General features: G+C 45.6%; 1 protein-coding gene and 1 long non-coding RNA gene across 2 annotated transcripts in view; one reads left to right on the forward strand and one right to left on the reverse strand.

Annotated features, from left to right (window-relative positions):
• Positions 1 to 1,143: 1,143 nt before the first annotated feature.
• Positions 1,144 to 9,041, reverse strand: LOC128807128 (uncharacterized). Its single transcript, XR_008437057.1, has 2 exons — positions 8,636 to 9,041; positions 1,144 to 5,028 (listed from the first exon to the last, which is right to left on the reverse strand). It is a non-coding gene; the product is annotated as an uncharacterized LOC128807128 (long non-coding RNA).
• Positions 9,042 to 9,155: 114 nt separating this feature from the next.
• OXSR1 (oxidative stress responsive kinase 1) overlaps positions 9,156 to 20,023 on the forward strand; it is an 88,304-nt gene continuing 77,436 nt past the window's right edge. Inside the window, exon 1 of the mRNA XM_053977226.1 lies at positions 9,156 to 9,699. Within this exon, the coding sequence (XP_053833201.1) occupies positions 9,630 to 9,699 (70 nt within the window). The 5' untranslated portion in view covers positions 9,156 to 9,629. The remainder of the gene's footprint in view (positions 9,700 to 20,023) is intronic.

Consider the following 20,023-nt stretch of genomic DNA (forward strand, 5'->3'; position numbering starts at 1 on the left):
GGGATGATTGGCTGTGCCTGGGAGAGAGAGAAATAGAGTTACGTCCTGCCAGGAGAAAAATGTATCAAGGAATTGTACTTCAGACATGTGGTTCCTCTCCAGGTCTCATTTTTTGTTTAGTGATCTGTGTTGCCATCCTGGATTTCTTCAGCCCTGGTGCCCATCAGGCTGGAGGGGATGGAGCCAGGGCTCTGTTGGGATGCTGCTCCTGGTCCACACCCTTTCTGGAGGCCCCAGCAGGGATTATGACAGGGCAGCCATCCGGGGGATTCTGCCAGTTTTATTTCCTTTGGCTTGCAGTCAGTCCAAGCCAGGGAAGTAACTCAGGAACCCAGCAGCTGTCAGGCCAAGGCCCTGCACAGGAGAAGATGAAGGATCACTGCATCACAGAAGTGAAGGAATTCCTGGAGGTCGAGCCCGAGCTGCTCTTCCCCATGGGAGGGGCCATACCCTAAGCCACTTGCAGGGCCATATAAAGCATATGAAGTCGTGTGTCTGCTATGGCTACTATGAACATATGGACAGCAGTATGGAAACCATCCCTGCATGGATTATTCTAGATGGAAACTGCTGGCAAGAGCAGCCTGCCAGGACGGTCCCATTCCCTGGAAGTGCTGGTATCCCATCACTCCCAGTGCAGCTTTACACACTGCCCTGTTCTGTGGTTTGGAGCAGTTAATGATTCTTGCCTGTATTTGAGCCTGAGCTCCGATTCAGGGGGGTTGAGGAGTCCAGCAGCAGTGGCTCTTTTCCAGCTCTCATTCTCCTTGTGCTGAAGAACTATTCCCAGTCCTCTGTTTTACTTTGGTGGAAGAATGTTGGTGCCATTTCTTCATTTACTGGAGGACAGCATTTACCTGGTGAAACTGCTGCAGAATGTTCTCAGCTTCAGAAAGAAAGGGTGAGAGGTCAAGTATTGACCTCACTGGATCAAATTCCATCCTTCATTTTCACCAATGTGTCAAGAGTTGTGTTACCAGGGGGGAGGCACTGCTTGGTCCAGAGGGCACATTTACAGGAATAAAATTAGCATAGGGAAGAAAGAGTAATTATGCATAAAAAATAGCTGGAAAAATGTTACTTGAGCATCCTGGAAACAGATTTTAATAAGGCAATAAAAACCAAACCCCACAAGGTTCACACTGCTGGGAAACACGCTCATAGAATTTATTAAAGAGCACCTCTGTCACACCATTTGGGGCTTTACAACATGTGCTGTGTACAAATATTTTGCTAAAGGTAATTTTCTCTAGGTGTTACAACCATTTTCGTATCCCCACTAGGACTTCGAGATGACTTTGAACCCAACCCAACCTCTTGATCAGCACTATCAAGCCCAGCCCTGGAAAAACTTGTTTATTTTGCAACAAAATCTGCAGTCAGGGGACTGAATAGTGTTGTACTCACTCTGGGGCTGTGTTGTGCTGTGAAAGGTTAATTAATTGAAGCTGTGTTAATCTTAAGCAGTTCCAAAGTCTGATTTACTAACAATGCATTTTCTGTTCTGCAGCAGAACCCAGCTTAGCAGTGCCTTTCCCTCATCCTGTTCCCATTATAAAGCTGCTCATGCCATGGCAGAGGTTGGGGCTGTCCTCGCCCATCCTGATCCTTCCATCTCAGCTGGGTAGATTGTTTCCACAAAGGCAGGGGATGCATCCCTGCAGTTCAGAGCATGAAGGCTACATCAACTGCTCATGGAGTTTCTCCTGCCTCACAGCCAGTGGAGGGGTTTTGATTCCCATTTTCCCAATTCCTAGTCTTGCTTAGGGTAGGTTTTGGCAGGGCTGGACTGGAAGGATGAAATGAACGTATCTTAACTATGGCTTTCTATAAAAGGTTGCTTGGAACTTTTTCCTCCTGTTTCCACACACTTTCCCACTGCCTTGGAGAGCAGGACAATGTGCAGTGTGTCCAGCTGAGCCCAAGGACAGCACAGCTGTTCCATCCTGTGCTTCCAAGCCTCCTCTTCCCAGCAAATACAGAGAACCCCCAGTGAGGAGGCAGGTGGCAGATGGCTGGGAGCACAGAGGCACTGGGAGGAAAATGCCAGTGTTTTCTCAACAGTCCAAACCATCCCTGACCAGACAGATTTTGCTCTCAGTCCTTCCATGCATTCCCACAAGGGAAGAGTAAAGCAGTGTCTGGTTGGGTGCCAGCCTCCAGGGAAAGATGCACTGGGTCCTGCTGGCTCCTCAGGGGAGTGGCTGCTTATTCACCTGTGCCAAGAGAGCAGGAGGGCTTTGCAGAGGAGGCAGTGGGTGATATGATGCAGGACCATGAGGAGAACCCTTGCTTCAAGCCCAGTGAGAACATGGAGGCTCAATGCTACCAATCTTCTGTGGTTTCTTAATGAAATCAAAGTCATGAGGTGATAAAATAGGTCTTTATCTACTGTTTAGGATGCTAGTCAGGAATTCATGGGCAATATGTTCAGGCAAATGTGGGGTTACCATGAAGTGAAATTTCACAAAGTTTTTGCAGCATTTTTCTGGCTCTGATCTTCAGCTGTGCCCACCTTCTGTCTGTATCAGCAGAATGAGATGTATGAGCTGCAAGACCTGAGGTGTTTAACTGCTCATGTGCCATTTCTGAGGCTGGTGCCTCAGAAACAAATACCATAACTCAGGAGGGGGAAAACTGGGAAAGCAAACCTGGAGTTCCATGTGCTCTTCCCTGTCCCACTGGGGCCATGGTAGAGCCTCTAGTTGGCTTTACAGCAACATTTTCAAAAGTATTCAGAAATCTGGGTGACAAATTTAAAACTACTGAATCATGAAAGATTTAGTGTTTGATTTTTGGTAGCACTTGACAGAGACCCACCCAGTGAAATATACAGGGAAATGAGATTTCAAGTGCTTTGAGCCAAGGAATAAACTGGACATTGGCCTTAAAATATCACTGTCTCAGTATCTCTAAAACCTTGCACAGGTATGTAAAGACCATAATTTTTCAATATCAGTAAAGGGCTTTTGAGATCTTTAGAAAGATAGAGAAGCATCACATTTTTTACTTTAAATCTATTTAGTCTTAAAATTAATATTCCCTGCTTTTCCTAACAGTTATTCTCTAGACTCCGTGGTGCCCTCACCTCTCTCCTAGCACTGCACCTGGCATCTGCTCAGCTGTGTTGTGTTTTTGAGCATCAGGAGTGGAAGCTTTTCAGCTTCCCTCTCAGAATCTCGCCTCATCAGCATGCTGCTCTTGGCAGACGGGCTTGTCTTCAGCTCCAAGACATGCATATTGATCAGTCACTTCCTTTTGTTACCTTGTATCCTGCCATCGATTTTAATTGTTCCCTACCGAAGAGGAAGCATTCAGTACACGTACAATTACCAACGACAAAATTTTTTCTTTCCGCACCTTTTGCCAGGCATTGCCTGCACTCAGCTCTCCAGAGCTGTGGCTCTCTCTCCCTCTCAGCAAGCAGCAATCTGTACAAATCATGCAGCAGTCAATTTGTGTCTATTAAATAAATTTCTGATTCTCTGTGACAGCTTTGCCTGCTGCATGATTTCACACTTCAGCAGTTTGTTTCTGAGGTGCCACGTGGGTTTTTTTCTTTTTTGAAGGGGTGGTGGTGATAATCCATTTTGTTTGCAGATACCTTTCTCATGTCTTCCCAGATCCTCTTTCCTGCTGCTGTCCTTAAGGGACTTGTACAACTTCAAATGACTACTAGTGAGTCTCCTCTTGTGGCTCTGCATCAGCCCACAGGGCTGTTCCTGGGCTGTTCCCTGGAGTTTCCTGCTGCTGAAGTAGAACAGCTTCTCCAAGACAAAGCTGCAGCTTGGTCCTGTACCTCCCACCCCTATGGTGCAAAATACCAAAGCTGGGAACTGCTGTGATTCATTAATTCCTCTCCTTCTTCTTTCCAGATACCTTCTGAGATTGTTCCCATCTTTTAAAAACATTCCTGCACTCTCAGAGGGATTTCATTACAAATATTATCTGAAGGCCTTGTGTGGAAGGACCTTGGTCCCCTCCCACTGTCTCTCTGATTCTAGGTTTTCCTTTAGATACACAAAAAGGATCCTATTTTTAGCAGCTAGCAGTCAATGGCACAGGAATTCATGAGTAGGGAGGAAAGGATGTGAACTATCCAAATATATATTTTTTAAATGAGATCTCTTTACATTCCTATCACCACAGTAATAAGCCATGAGTCACTGTTACACTGAACTATTAGACCATTATTGTAAACTCATGTCACTAGAATCTGCTAATGTGAACCATAAACCTTGCCTGCTCTCCGCTTTGCTGTGTTTGAGAAGATATTGGCCATTTATAAGGATAAGGACAGTATTTCCTCACAAATTTTATTCTCAGATGGCAAGAAATGAATGGAATCTTATTCAATCCTATCTTTCTCTTCCTAGGGTTTCTTTTCTCATTGCCTTTTAAGAGAACTCCTCTTACTTCACTGTAACATTACAAAAGAAGTTTTATTTGATTTCTTCCAAGTCTGACAGCTGTAAATTGGATCCAAGCACTCCCATCTGAGAGAATATCCATACTGTACCACCTGGGAGCACCTCCAAAAGCTGCTTTCTGTACTCAGTCCTGCCATGGCCAACCCTCCCTGCCACTTGCTGTGGCAGCAGACAAGTCCCATGTGTCCCCGGGTACTTCAATCTCCTTCTGAGGGTCTGTCAGGGATTATGCCCAGACTGAGTTTTTTCCAGAAGAGTTTTGCTGAATTATAATATGTCAAAATGGTCTTAAATACAAACAGTGTATTTCAGTCCTTGGCCACCCTTCGTCAGCTGCAGAAGGGTCAGGCCAGATGTATCCACTTGTCCTTCAGGGTCTGGCTGCTTCCACCAGGCTTATTTTGCACTTTCAGGAACCAGGGAAAAAGCTCTGAAACACATTCTCATCCCTGTCCTGGTCAGCTGCTTAAAAAATGCTTTATGATGGAGATTTACCCTCCACAGAAGAGGGTGGTGGGAAAACCTTTCTGTCCTCAGAAGCTGTGACATTCCCAGGGTGAAGAGAGGTACAGGCATGTGAAGTGTCTTTCACTGGCTTCTGTAAAGACAAAGAAGTATTAAGACAGCATCATTGTAAACCAGAGCAGAGCAAGGGCTGATTATTAAATGGTGCTTCAGGTATGTGCTAATCAAGATCTTGTTATAATTATTTCTCAAGCCTAGCATTGATTTTAGATTAGATTGGAAGGAGGCGGCAAAGCTTTAATTTGTTACAGAGAGGGTTAAATGGCTTTCAACTTATATGCTAAAAAAAAAAAAAAAAAAAAATCATAAACTTAGAAGAAACAAGTAAGAAAAAAAAAAACTTGTTTGCAGAGCAAAAGCTGGTTTCAGTAAACACCCTGTGAGAACCAGAATTCACCTGTTAAAACTGGGCCTTCAGCTACTTGACTTCAAAGTGACCTCAGAGCTGAATTTAAAATGGCTCTGTGACGGGGTGGAGATACAGGGTAGCACACGAGATCACTTAGGAAAACCTGCTGGTGTGGTTTAGACTGGAATTTAGTTTGTGGTTTGAAAACAACTATTATTAAAAGCTTGCTCCAGTTGGAGGGTTTGAAATCACTGCTCCTTCCTCTACTGCAGGGTCTTCACATCATTTCTCCAAAGCAAAGCTGCCAGCAGAAACCCCTGGAGATCAAGTACAGTGCCTGCTTTTGTTTGTTGGAGAGGAAACTGCCTTGTACTTAGTTAAGTAATCAGCTGCAGTTTGATAGAGTAAGGTCCCTTCAATAAACCTGGAAGTGTTTCCATGAAGAGAGAACAGCAGGCAAATTCTGCAGTGGAACAAGGTCAGGCATTCTGCTGGAGGACATGGGCTTGTCCAGCTCCGAAGGCAATAAAACAGGCATTGATGGGCTTCCCTCAGCCCAGGCCTGTACCAGGCAGCTCCACAGGCACATTAACTGCCATTGTTTGCACCAGCCCTGGGGACCGCTGCACTTACACACAGAAGTTTATGGTGCCTTAAAGAGCCTTAAACCATAAACACGGCAACAAACGCCACGGCCCGAACACCGCTGAACTGTGACAGCAAATGTCTCTGCATGGCTGTGCTGAAAGAGCAACTTTGGCTTAAACTCTGACAAGAAGGAAATTATATATCTGAGAGGCTACATGACTAGAAAGATGAAATCTGCAGAGCAGATTTCAATACACAAACTGGAGTTTAAATTAGTTTTCTGTGAGCCAGGCATAAATGAAGTTAGTTTATGTTCACAGTTGTGATGATGATCATAGAATCATAAAATAGTTTGGGTTGGAAGGGACCTTTAAAGGACATCCAGCCCAACCTCTCTGCAATGACCAAGGACACCTTCAACCAGACCAGGTTGTTCAGAGCCCCATCCAACCTGACCTTTAATATTTTGCAGGAACAGGGCATCACCACCTCTCTGGGCAGCCTGTGCCAGTGCCTCACCACCCTTATGATAAAAAACTTCTTTCTGATATCTCATCCAAACTGGCAGCCCTTCAGTTTAAAGTCATTGCCCCTGTGCTAATGCAACAGGCCCTGCTAAAAAGCTTGTTCCCTTTTTTCTTACAGCAGAGCTGCTCCAGCATCTTTGTGGTCTCCTCTGGATTCGCTCCAACAGCTCCACGTCCTTCCTGTGCTGGGACCCTGGAGCTGGATGCAGCTCTGCAGGTGGGGTCCCACCAGACTGCAGCAGAGGGGCAGAATCACCTTCCTTGACCTGCTGGGAAAACCCATCAAGGACCCCTTCCAGGTACTAAAGGTAGCAATGCCTGTGTGCTGAGCATCGAAAACCAACCTGGCTATTAAACATCATTTTTACAATATTACATGGATGGAAAAACCAAGCTAAGAGCTGGACAGTGCCAGTAAGTTTCACTGAAACAATAAGTAATTGGCCTAGAAAGGCAGGAAACCATGTGCCTTACGAGAAGGGGAGCATTTTGTGTGAGCATGCCTTGTGTGCCTGGTGTGCCAAGGCTTTGGCAGTGGAACACCAGCCCCGGGATATCAGTGAAATGCAGGAGCCAGGAGAAAGCCTCCATTCTGCTGCAGAATTGATGGAGGAGGAGGGCCCTGCCTGCCCTGATCCATGGTGTTTTACTGGAAGTCAAAAAAATGCAGGAAATCCAGCTCTGGAATTTTTTTTTTTTTTCCCTCAGGGATTTTTTTTTCTCAGGCTGCAGCCTTTCCACCTGAAAGACATCTGAAGTTTTTCCACTTCTCAGTCTCCCCTAAAGCCCGGTCCAGATTGGAGGTGGATACAGCAGGAAGCTGCTTTTCCACTTCATATTTCCACTAAAATTTCTTGTTATTACAAAAGAGCACTTGATTCAGCAGCACCACTTCACAGCCCTTTTATAAACAGAGGTATTGCCTCTGCCCTGAGGAGCTCACAGCCTACATGAGACAGGCAAAATTCAGCAAATCAGGAAAAAGAGGATGAGCAGAAGTGATGAAAGAAGAGAAGGTGCTGCTTGGAGGTCTGAAGCTGGCTAAGGAATAAAAGCTTTTTGGAATCCAGCTCCATGTTTTCATCCCTCAGCAGATTCAGTTTGGAACAACCCACTAAATGAATGAGTGCAACAGCAATTTCTGAATTTTAAGAGACTCAAAATGCTGAGTTCATGAAAAAAAATAATGCCAAATTTATGAGACCTGGAGACTATTAGTCAATGAGAGATCTGGGTTTAAAAATATGGAAATGCATTTTTCATGGCAGAACTGGAAAACTAAAATGTAGCCCTCATCTCTCTATGCTCACGTGGCCACTAGTGATCTTGCCAGTGAACATTTTAAATTTTAATTTTGATCAAAGCCTGTGGTTATTCTTAAAGAACAAGGCACATTGTGGACCTAATCCTACTCCAGTGGTCTAAAGCAGTAAAGAGTTTTACTATTGCCTTCAGGGAGAGGATTTTCAGTCCAGAATAAGAGAATCCAAAAGATGGTTCTGAATTTAAAAACATGTGGTAAAATTAAGTGTATAAGCCTCTTTTTGTAGTTGGTGCCTGGCTCAGATCCATTTTTACCATGCTGTTAGCTATCAGAAATATGACACTGGCTACCCGGGTGCCTGCTCTGGGGTAAAACCTGTTTTTAATTGCTATATAAACTCCTTCTATAACATGGTTAAAAGATCACAGAGACGGTTCCGAGCAGCAATTAAGGCATATTTAGCAAATATTAAAAATGGCTCAGCAGGGGAATGTTTAACACAGACAAGCAGGAAAACAAACAGCTTTTCAGTCGGAGGTTCTGCCTTATGACAGAGCTGTGGAGTGCCTGTACAGCAGCGAGCGAGACGGGGCTGTGGGGCTTTTGTAAAGACAAAAAAGAGTAAAGGAAGGAGCTGGTGTCCTGCATTAGAGCACGAGTGAAAGCACTGCGGTCAGACCATGCCTTTGGCAGTGGCCCTCCACAAAGCCTGGTTCACCAGAGGCATCTCAGGAATTTGTCCTAATAAACTAAAAATACATGTAACTGATGTTCTTTGACCCACAGAAGGGCCTGACATCAAGCCACAAGAACAGTGATCAGCAAAGGATAAAACGTGATTGTCAGATTCCAAGTCGGTTCTCCTGATGGTTACGGTCTTGCATTGCAATAGTGAGATGCTGTTTTATCTCTTTTCATGTTAGGGAAAGCAAATAATCCTCAAACTACAAACCATTTAACTGTATATATATTAGAGAGCAACATCAGCCTTCGTGAGTGCATGGTGCCACTCAGCCTGGTATTCCTCACTCTTAAATTTCAATTTCTTTTCCTCGATCACCACCAGAGTGCATCCAGATAAAAAAGCCCCGGGTGTGGAGCGTTAAACCATAGGATGAGCATGCAGGACATCTCCATGAGAGCGTCGGACATATCCACGAACGCTGGAACTGCAGCGTAGAGCAGAGAATTGCCCATCCTCGGGGGCTGCGAGCATACCAGGCCTCCTGATCCCTCACACCCACACACTATTTTTAAACACGGAATGTGCATCCCTGCAGCGCCCGGGCCGGGCCCCGCTCCTGCCCGCAGGCTCCGGATCCCCTCACGGCATGAGCGGGGCCCGGCCCCTCGGGCACAGGGACCCGGGAAACGCCAGCACATGATTGACAGCCGCTCGACCAATAGGAGCAGCGGGTCCGGCAGCGGGCAGCCAATCGTTGCCCTCGCTGCTCTTAAACCGGCACCCGCTCCCGCCCTGTGCCTGAGGGCGGGGACGATGTTCTCAGCCGCCATCTTGTGTGTGGCATCCCCGCCCTTTCCTTAGGGGCTCCTCCTCCGTCCTTCGCTTTGCAGTCATCCCTTACCGGCCCGTTCCCTAAGGCCGGTCGTGATAACCGAGAAAACCGTGGCGTAGTCGCCTTCTGGCGGCGGGCGGGGTGTCGCCACGCCACGCTCAAGATGGCGGCGGGCGGCGCCCCGCCGTGGCGGGCGGGGCGCACGCGGGTGACGTTAGCGCTCCGGGCATGGGCAGGTGCAGGAGGTGGCGGTGGCCGGAGTTGGGCCGGCGGTAGCGGCGGGAGAGGAGGAGGAGGCGGAGGAGGAGGGGGCTCGGACTCGGCCGTGGTTCGGGGACAGCCGGGACACCGCAGCGCCTCCTCTCCGCTCCCTCGCCCCTCGGGGACGCTCCCCCTCGCGGCGCGGAGGGCGGCGGGCGCGGCGCGGCCATGGCCGAGGAGCCCAGCGCGCTGCCCTGGTCCATCAACAAGGATGACTACGAGCTGCAGGAGGTCATCGGTGAGCGGTCATTGGGGTTTGGGGAGGTACAGGGTGCCCCTCAGATGTGGGGTTGTGAGCCCGCTGAGGGAAGCGGGGCTCCGATCCCCCTCGGCTGAGGGGGATCCTGTCACACACCGCGCAAAGGTCTGGGACTGTGAGGCTTCCCCCTCCCTCAGCCATGTGAGGGTGTGAGAGGATCCGTTCCCCCACGCTGTGGGAAGGTCTGGGGGACCCCTCAGCTGAGGGGGGTGTCTGTCCCCCCACTCTGAGGGGTGTGAGGGTTTGGGGTGCCCCTCAGCTGGAAGGGTCCCGCCGCACACACCCCGTCACGGACTGGGACTGTGTGACCACCCCCCCTCCTCCAGCCACGTATGTAGGAAGGATGTGAGAGGATCTGTCCCCCCGCCTTGCGGGGTTCTCTGAGGGGTGTGAGGATCTGTGGGACCCCTCTGCTGAGGCTGCTGCCCCTCCTCATCTGTGTGTGGGGCCCACGGGAGGGGATGTGGGTCTGCCCCATCCCAGGAGAGGATTGTGGTGGTCGCGGGGATGCCCCCCTGGCAGGGGGGGGCTCCTCCCTGGCCTCTGCTCGCTCCCTGGGCAGGGTCTGTGTCTCCTGGTGTCGGCGTGAGTGGGACGGGATCCGCTTTGGGGGGCTTTGCTTCCCATCACGGTGTGGTCTGGGATGTGCTGGGCTTGAGGTGGTCGGCGGGAGTGAACTCCAGAGCTTGCGTGGACTCTCTCCTTCCAGGGCAGCCCGGTTCATTCTGGGGCGATCACACCTCTCAGCAGTTTCGGAGCCCCGCGCTGCTTTGGTCCCTGCACGGAGGGTTTGGTAGAGCTGCCGAACGAGCCTTTTACCCTGGGATTTTGCTGCTGCCGTGCGTTTTCATTCATTGTTTTCAGCTCGAGGCCCCAGTCCTTGCTCTCTCTATTAAATTATTTTTTTTCCCCTTCTTCACTCTCTCTTGGCGTTAAACTGCCCAGTTACCAAAGGCCTCCCGCTGTACTGATTTATTGGCTGTCTCGACCATTTTGTCGGGGTGTGTTTGAGGGATATATTGCTCTAGGGCGAGTGTGTGACACATCAGAGGTGGTGCCACAGGTGACTCTAAGGTCGTTGCCTCCCGTCTAGCCCTCCAGAGACTCGGAATGAAGCAGGAGAGTGGCAGGGCAGGCTCCCGGCCAAAGGGTTTTAGGAAGGAGATTAATTCTTTGGGTAATCTTTGTGGAGTGCTTTTATTTGAAGTTTTTTGGATGACGTAGGACTGTCATGCCCAGGCTTTCCACTCTGCCTCGTGGGGAGGCTTGTTTTCTGTTGAGGGTGGGCGAGTTTGTGAAAATGCTGTTTTAAGAGATTAAATTCTTAGCATTGTTTAAAAGTAGGAAGGAACTAAAGCTGTGGAGAGGGGGAAATCCTTCTGGAAATCCCTTTTGCTCTGTGGGATCAGGCTTTGTCCTCTCCCTCTGCTCAGAGGGAGCAGCAGTGCTTTAGGAAGGAGACCAGCTCCCTGTAAAGACAAGGAAGATGTAATCCTACAGACCAACCCTTTAAATCTCTGGAAAATGTGCCCTGGGGAGGAGGATGTTCAGCCTCCCTGAGGAGCAGGAGATACAGGTGTGGGGAGGAAGGGGGAGAACATGCCACCAGTTTCCTGGGGAAAGAGAACTGAATTTTTCATAGGAAATCCTTCCTTTTCTTTTGAGAGCCTGCAAAGGGGTGTGTTTTGGTGGCAAAAGCAAGGATTTGGACCTGAGTAATCAAGGAGCGAATATCTCTTTGTAGCTGGGGAGCGGGGTGGGCTGGAACAAAAGGGAATGTAAATACACTTCTGCTCTTGGGAGAACTTGCTGCTGGAGACACACATCCCACAGCCTCGGAGTCCTGGGAGACACACAGAGATGTGTTGTCTCGTGTTAACTGACAGATCTTGGGGAGAAATCTGGAAAAAGTGTTTAATTTCTTCTTTATCTTTTCCCTGTCCCTCTGCAAACTGAGTTTCTGGATGTCGCCTGCTCACTGAAGGGTTGTGTTGGCATTTTGGCATGTGATGGAGTGTACACTGAGATGTGTATATTGCAAACATATGGTTTCTCTTTTTAACTTTCCTGTCCCCTGCCCCCCCTTTACTCGTTTCAAACACTGCTGTGTCTGCCAGCGGCCTGGATGGAGATGTGACGCAAGTTTCCTAGCACGTATATGATTTGTGGGACAAAATGTCACTGTGTTAACTGAGCTGGACTGCCTTGCCTCCTGCTTCATGTCTCCTGTAAACCTCAAGGGTTTTTTGGTTGAGTTTTTTTTTTTTTTTTTTTTTTTAGCTCTCCTTATAATTGAAGAGCTGTAAAGGTTCTTCAGCACGGAACTAAGAGACGCTCTGGTGTGGAAAGAGATGAACCTTGCACCGGTGCTTTTAAAGGATTTAACTTGTTTCCTGATGAAAAAAAAAACCAAAACATTAGTCTTAAAATTTAGAGTAAATTTTGAGATTACCAGCTCAGCTGTTTTTTGGAATAATGGAAATGTGTTTGTAGTCCAGTTCTTTAATTTGTACTTGTACTTTAATTTGTTTTTGCCTGAAAATAGCCATATGTAGCTTTTATTGGATGTGGATGGTTCCATACCACTCAAGTGCAGGAATAGAAAAAGCAAGTTTCCTACCTGCAAAGAGAACCTCTACTGTAAAAGTGCTCCCCTGATTCTGGCTAATACAATATATAAATAAAAAAGGATTACTCAGCACTGGGGATGACTCATGCCATTATAAAGGTGTGGATTAAAATCCATGTTGATTATGCTTGGTTAATGTTAATAACTGCTGAGTAGCCTCCTTAGGCTTAAATAACTTCTGGTACACTGAATCAAGGAACTTCGATCAGATGAGAACCTGATTTCATTTTTAAAAAAGGATAAAATGCAGGTGGGGTAGAGGAAGCAATTTAAAAAGCATTTCAGTGAAATGTACCCCCAGAGTAGCAGGAGTTCTGCAGGTGAATAGGGCCTTTGGAGATGCTGCAATTTTTATCTAAAAGCAGAATATAGTCTGTGTCGTGGTTTTGAAGGTGGTTGATCTTCTGAGCATGGATTGCATATAAATTACTGCAGTCTTCTTTTTGAAGCCTGAAAAAAATTCGACCTCATGCTGCTTGTGCTGATCAGATACTCACACATTCAGGTTCCCCTGGATCTCATAATTCCTCTTGGAAATGCTGGTAGCGGGAGTGAAGTTGCTTGGAACTGGGTCATTCTCCTTTTGCTACTTTTTTGGAAAGATTAGAGCCCTGCTGACTGTGGATGTTTGATTTAGGAGCATCCCCTTTGCTACAAACAGCCCATGCCAGAAACAGGAGATAAATTAGTGGTGGGAGTGCTCCCAGGCTCTGTTCCTGTGCCCTCTCTCCCCTGACAGATTCCTTTGCAGCGATGAGGACAGTGCAGGCTGCATGAACAGATGTGGTGGGAGTTTCTTATCCCATCAGAAATCAAGGCTAAATTGAAAATTGAAGTCACCATTTTAGGAATGATTAGTTTTTTTAATGACTGTGGTTCAAGTAGCTTTGGAGTTGGGTTTTGCATGTGATCATGTTGATCTTTTGGGGCTGAAAATTAGATTTCTATCTGTGTTTATCCCAGCCCTGTGTGGGAGAACTTTTTTTTGTGGGTAGAGAGGAACTTCTTAGAATTAAGGTATCTGCGCTCCCAAATTTTATCAAGATGTCCATGGTAATCTGTCTGGTGCTTGTGTAGGAGTCTTGTGCTGAGAAATCATGGCTGTTGAAAAAGAGCAGCCTGGAGGTGCTGAGCAGGAGCAATTGGGGTCTTTGGATGTAAAAACCAGGCTGGAATGGGAGGCTCTTGTCCAATGACAGCTTTAGGGGTTGGGGTTTTTTTTGGAGCGTGGTGTTCATAGCTAGCTGTGGTGCCTGTGTGCTGGCTGCAGCCAGTTTCACACGCCTGATATTTAAAATCCATTCAAGAAAAATGTTACACTGTACAAAATAGAACTGCCTGAGCTCTAAATGGAGTGTTTAGGATTCAGTCTTGGTGCCATATGTTTTGTTTTAGCATTTCCTCATGGATTCCCACTCGTCCCCCTCCAGCTTTGCTGAGCAAAATTGATTCCTATATTGTATTCCCAGTACTCAGGCTGGTTAATTCATTTGAAGACTTTCTTTGTGTGCTCATTTTTTCCACATGAAGTTGGTGGAAAAACCTTAGTTGTTTTATGTTATGTTAAAACTTACATGAAATTAACTTTGGGCAATTGTAGATAAGTTAAAAAATGAGTGGTCATTCATAGTACTTGTTCTGCTTGGGAATTGAAGTGGGAGATGCTCAGTACCAGTTTCTCTGCTGCTTGAACATAGACAAATATATCTTGTGTGATCCTGAGTGCAACAGAATAGCCAAGCTGCTCCTGCATCCAAGCTACCTTTCCTCTGGATACTTGAAACATCTCATTTCTTTAAGACCTTTGATACCATTGCCCTGCTAGAATTAGAGCTGAACTAAGTCACTTTTCACCTCTGGGGAAGTGAAAGCAAAAGGTGTTTGGTTGTGCACGTGCCTTTTTTTAGTGCCTCTGTTGTCTGTGTCCTGATGGGAAGGAGGATAAAATGCACAAGTCAGCAAAATGAGGGCTTACAAAGCTAAGCAATGATGGAGGCTGGCTGGGAAGAATATATGGTTGTTAGCCTTGCTTGCTGGTTGGAGGGGAGAGCAGAGACAGATCCTACTGCTTTCAGCTATTCCAGGGTATTAAGGAAAAAAAAACAAAACAGGAGGGTGTTTAATGTGGAAGAGTTCACACTTTCCTGGGGTTGGTTTCTATGTAGCAGTTGCTTCCAGTACTGTTAGGTACTTGGACTGATTAGTGTTTAACACTTCCATTTCTCAAGAATCCATTTAAATAGTTTCAATTTAATGCAAATATCTTGGCTAATGCTGGGGAGTGTGGCTGTGCTGTGCTCCTGAGCACACCTGAGGGGTGTACATGCTGCCTGACAAATGCATGCCTAGGAGGCTTCTTGCTTCTGCAGCTGATGAAATCTTGAAGAGAATCCCGGAACATTTGTCTTTTTAAACTTGGCAGCATCTCTTTTCTTTCTGAGTGTTAGCAGCTTGCCCACTAAGCCAGAGTGTAGAGATGTAATCTTTAATAAAAGATGGAGCTCTTTAAAATTATGGCAATAACACTTATTGCTAATTGTATTAGTGCGTTGCAACAAACTGTGTCTTGGTCAAATTTTCTTGGAAGATTTCCCCAAAAATGGACAATATCCATTGTAAATCTCTGCAGCAATAAATTTAGCTGTGGACATGCTAATGGAGTGCTTGTAAACTTGGTGTTATTAAACTTTCTTAATAGGGAGAGACAGACTTGAGGGCTTTGTGGGTGTAGAAGAATAGCTGTTGGAGCAGTGGAATTTGGCATTGCAAAATCTTTGGAATATCAGGATGCTGGGGCTTTCCAGACAAGTTCAGCCTATTATCCTGCATTGCCTTTAGAATCAAACAACTGAGATGCAGATATGACGGACTTGGCTCTCAAAGTTGCTGCAGTTTCCTGTGACTTCACCTAAGGGAGTTCAGCCTTGACATTTCTAAAAAACACGTGGAACTCCGTTTCTCTTCCTGGCAGCCACACGGGAAAGTCTTGGAGACAGGGTTAGGTCCCTGGCTGACAGGCAGTCCAGGCTCTTAATCAGAAGGTCATAGCTCCTGGTGTGTGAGAAGAGATGGAGTACCTCTGGTAGGCAAAACAATGCATATACTAATGAAGGGAGCCAGACTAAGAGCAAAATCCAACTTGTCTGGCTTGAGTAAGGCAAAATCACTTTAGCAAAAGGTGTAACTACCGCTGAATGGCATCAGGGATACAAGTACCTGACTGGGTCCATGGTACTTAGTGAGAATTTCTCATGTCCCGTGTGTGCATGAACATAAATTAAGGGATTGACCTTAGTGTGAGATTCTGTCAGCCCTAAGTTTGATCCCTTAATTTGTCTGAGCATATTGTTTGCCTTGAAACATTGCTCATGAGTGAGGTTTTCATGTTAATCATCACAGCCTGCATATATATTGATTTTAACTATATTAGGTGGTCCTGTCACACTGTAAAAGCAGGTAGAGATTTGTGGTGATACAAATGCACAAATGAAAAATCCAGTACTTCTTTTCACAACTGCTCAGCAGCTGCAACAGCCAGCAGAGGTTTTTTTTCCTAAGTCCTTTCTCTCACCACTCCCCGAGGTTCTTAAAGATTGTTATTTCCTGGTGTGCACCACTGCACACAGAATTCTTGTTTAATGTGAATTTTCTTGTAATTAAGAGAAATTCCATCCTGGAAAAAAATATTTGGTTATGTATCAGCCTCCATCAAACTGGAGCCTAATGTGCCTTGCCAGGATTTCTGAAACCACTTTGGTTCTACACACTGGTCAGTCTACAGGGGATGATTCTCTTCCACTCTTAAAGGCTTCAAGATCCCATCTGTGAATGAAGTACAGCGTAAATTCAGAGCACTGGTTCACTTTCTCACCAAATTACCATATTAGGCAAATCTTCCTTTCACCTCCCATCCCTTACAGTTTTATACAGCTTGTACTGCATGCTTGTGAAATGACACTTTCGAAGTCTGATAACTCAGTCAAATTAAAATGCATTTGTGAGGGAATACAAAAAAGTTTCTCTGAATGAGGTTTTAATTTTTTGCCAGATTTCAATTTTCTGCTCCAACTGCCTTGTCTTGAGAGTTTGGGGCAGGGGAGAGAAAAAATTAGTGTTTTCTTTCATTTCACTGTTCCATGCTAGACTGACTTTATAGCATTCTCCCAATGGATATTTCCTTTGGGCAGGAAATGAGCCTATGTAAATTCATTCTGGAAAGAAAAGGTACAAGCAGCTGTTAAGGAATAGTGTGAATTGAAATAGTTCAATGATCATCTCTTACTGTAGTAAACTCTCCCTGGGTTTTGCCAGAGTTTTACTGTTTTATAGTCATGAATGGTAATTTAAGGACAAACTTTACTCTTATTGCTAGCACCTTGCTATTAATAAAACTGTGTGGGAGGGTGCTGTTCCCATTTCATCCATCCACAGAGTTGAATTAAGTTAAAACTGCCGAGTGAAAATTTGACCTTGAGTACCCACCTCATTTCTGGTGAGATCTGACTGAGCATGTGGCTTGTCCAGTTGTATCCTCTGCTGCCTTGTTGTGTGGAAGAATTGAAGTTGGCTTTTGCCTTAGAGCAGAGCTAATTGACAAATTTTACAGTTCATTACAGGGGAGGGTAGGCAGATGTTTGAAAAAACTATTTGTGAATGTGGAATTATCTTGAGGTACTTGTGGCAGGGTTTGAGATTATTGCATCTTGGGGCAGTTCAACATGTTTGTAAAGATGATGATTTACTAAATATTGGATGAAAGCTCCATAGTTACTGTTGGACAGGTTGTGCATTTTCAATTTTGATTCTCTCTGAGCTAGGCTCTTGTTCATTTTCAGTCTTCAGGGGATTTTAAGTCCATTTCCTTAAGTTCTGGGGTTCATTCCAGCTTTTCTGAAAAGGAAGCCTTGAAAACAGTGCAGAAGGTATTGGAAAATGATGGTATTGGAAAAGTGAAAGAGCACATTAATGACTGTGGGATGAGAGCACTTACAGAATATTTTTCTTAACAAAATTATTGGCTCGGCTGTGCTCTGAGCTGATACCTGTTGAGGTAAGTGGGGCAGCTGAAACTGCAGTTGGGAATTTCAGGCTGTCTCCAGCTTCAGGCAGGCAACACAGTATTAGGTTATCTTAATGTCTTGAAAATTTGTCAATTAAAAACAATGCTTCTTGTTGTAGAGTAAAGACCTTTGCTGCAAAATCTACAGAGATGGATTTAATGATGTCAATTTTCAGAACAAAACTAGAAAGCTCCTGTCACTTACTTTGCTGAGACACAGCTAGTGAGGACTCCCAGGGTCGTGGAGTTCAGTCCCCTGCTCTGGCTGATGCCAAGTTGTATAATCCCTATACCGAATTAATGAACGCTTGTGCTGGAAATGGCACATGGGGGAATTACCGACACACGTTCTATTAAACACTCAAACCTCCCTGAGACCCTGTCTTTGCTGGATGAAACAGCTGCTTAATGGATTCCCCACGACAGTGGGAAGTAACAATGCCTTGTCTTTCATAGCATGTGGCTGAGACTTGGTGGTTTTCTTACACTACTTGCTTTATGTTCAGGCTGTGTCTGCAAGGACAATTCCCTGTGAAGGTGCAGGGAAGCTGAACCTTGGTGTTTGCGCTGTCTGCAAACCTTAAAGGTGTTGATACAAGTGCTTCCAGTTTGTGATTCCTCAAGATCTACCAATGGAAATTGATTTCTTTGGAAACTTGATGTCTTATGGCTTTACTTCCTAGGCCACTTCTTTGTGACCCTTTCTGTCTCTCACCATGTGAAGTAGTCAGAAAATTGTAGAGTCATGAGTTCATTAAGACTGGAGAAAAACTTTTAGATCATCAAGTCCAGTCAATTACCCTGCACCACTGTGGTCACCAGTAAACCCTGTCCCCAAGAACTGCATCCAGTGTTTTTTGAACACTTCCAGGCATGGTGATTCCACCACTTTCCTGGGCAGCCTTTTCCAATGCCTGACTGCCCTTTCAGTGAAGGTGGTTTTCCTAATATCGGATATAAACCTCCCGTGGTGAAACTTGAGGCTATTTCCTCTCATCCTGTCACTTGTTACCTGGGAGAAGAGACTGACTCCCACCTTGCTCCCTCCTTGCTACTCCTTTGTAGGGAGTTGTAGAGGGCAATAAGGTCCCCCCTGGAGCAGCAAGCAAGTTGAAAGGTGAAGCCATAAGTTCCAGCTTTCCCTAAAGTAAAAATAGTCATTGAGGATGCCAATTGCTGTCTAATAAATAGCTTGGTATTAACAGCTAATAAATACCTTCGTATTGACTTGCAGCAAACTGTACTTCACTGGAAAAAGCATCTTGAGCATGAACAGGTTTCCTGTTGAATAACTCACCAATGCAAATCTTATTTCAACAGCTGAGAGGCCTGATGAATTGGCAACCTCAGCTCAGTTATTTGTCTAGATACTAAGGCTCAGGATGGTTCTTGTTACTCTTGGTTAAAGAATGTAATTTTTAACTAGTGGGCTAATCTTTTGTGCTGAATGGACTAATAGACGCAGAAAATCTTTACTAGATCAAGATATTTGCTGAAAAGAAAGGATAATAGCCTTTGAGAGAGGATATATCTGATACTTAAAAGCTTATTTACCTAAAATAACCACGGTACTATCAAACATCTGCACTGTAAGCAGGCAGATTGTTCTGTTAAGTGGAAACCCAGCCAAATAAAATATCCTCTACAGCTGACAATTACATCTGAGACAGAGTTCAGAGATAAAAATTGGGAGGGAAGAAAGGAGAATACTGGCTTGGCTACTGTACCAGTGCTGTGTTTTGAGCCTTGGTAATACCTGATGACAGCTAGCATGATATTTACATTGCTGCATATACCATAAAGGCAACTGACAGTGATTAAAAGGGAAGGATGAACTTTCTCCACTAAAGTTACTGTGTTTGGAAATGAGATGTTTGAGCCTGCTTTCCATTGTGTAGAATTAACACTGCATAGCTGCAGTGCACTTTAAATTAGCCAGAGATATTGGCACAAAATCAAATAAATATAATTGGTTTCAAACTAAAAATCTAATTTAGGCATGCTAATAGCATCTTAAGTAAATGTGGCAGGTCACGCAGGACTTGTGTAACTGGCCCTTGGAGCTTACTCTAGTTACTGCCTTGGGGAAAATGGTCTCAGAGGTGTTCCCCAAATCACCTGGGTACCTTGGACAGCTGGAGGGTGTTTTATTAAAGGCATGATGCGAATATCTGCTAGTCTGAACTTATTTGGGATATCGTGAGGGCTGCGGGGGTTAGGCATACAGCCAAGAGCAGCACCCTCTGCCACCCTCTCTTCTGTGCTTTGGTGTTTGCAGTGGAAATTTTGGAGGAATGTCAGGTGGGCTGATGCTCCTCCCTGGCAATCTTTCTCTCTGCTGATACCTTCTGTGGCCAGTGGCTTTTCCCCTGGACTTGTTTTCCTTGCTTGTCTTGCTCTGGTGTGGAGTCTGATGCTGAGGGGCTGCAGCTCTTTGTCATAGGGAGGCAGTGGAAAGCTCACCTTGTCTGTATGTGTGTGGGCTGGTGAGTGCAGATGAAATTAAACAGCAAAGTGACCCAGTGGCAACTTTGTCACATATCTTGCTGACATGCTTTGCATGGCCAACACTATTCCTCTCCCTGTGTTCCAGTCCTGGCCTGTTTTATATTGAC

Source organism: Vidua macroura, chromosome 1, assembly GCF_024509145.1.
Source record: "Vidua macroura isolate BioBank_ID:100142 chromosome 1, ASM2450914v1, whole genome shotgun sequence".
Lineage (NCBI taxonomy): Eukaryota > Metazoa > Chordata > Aves > Passeriformes > Viduidae > Vidua > Vidua macroura.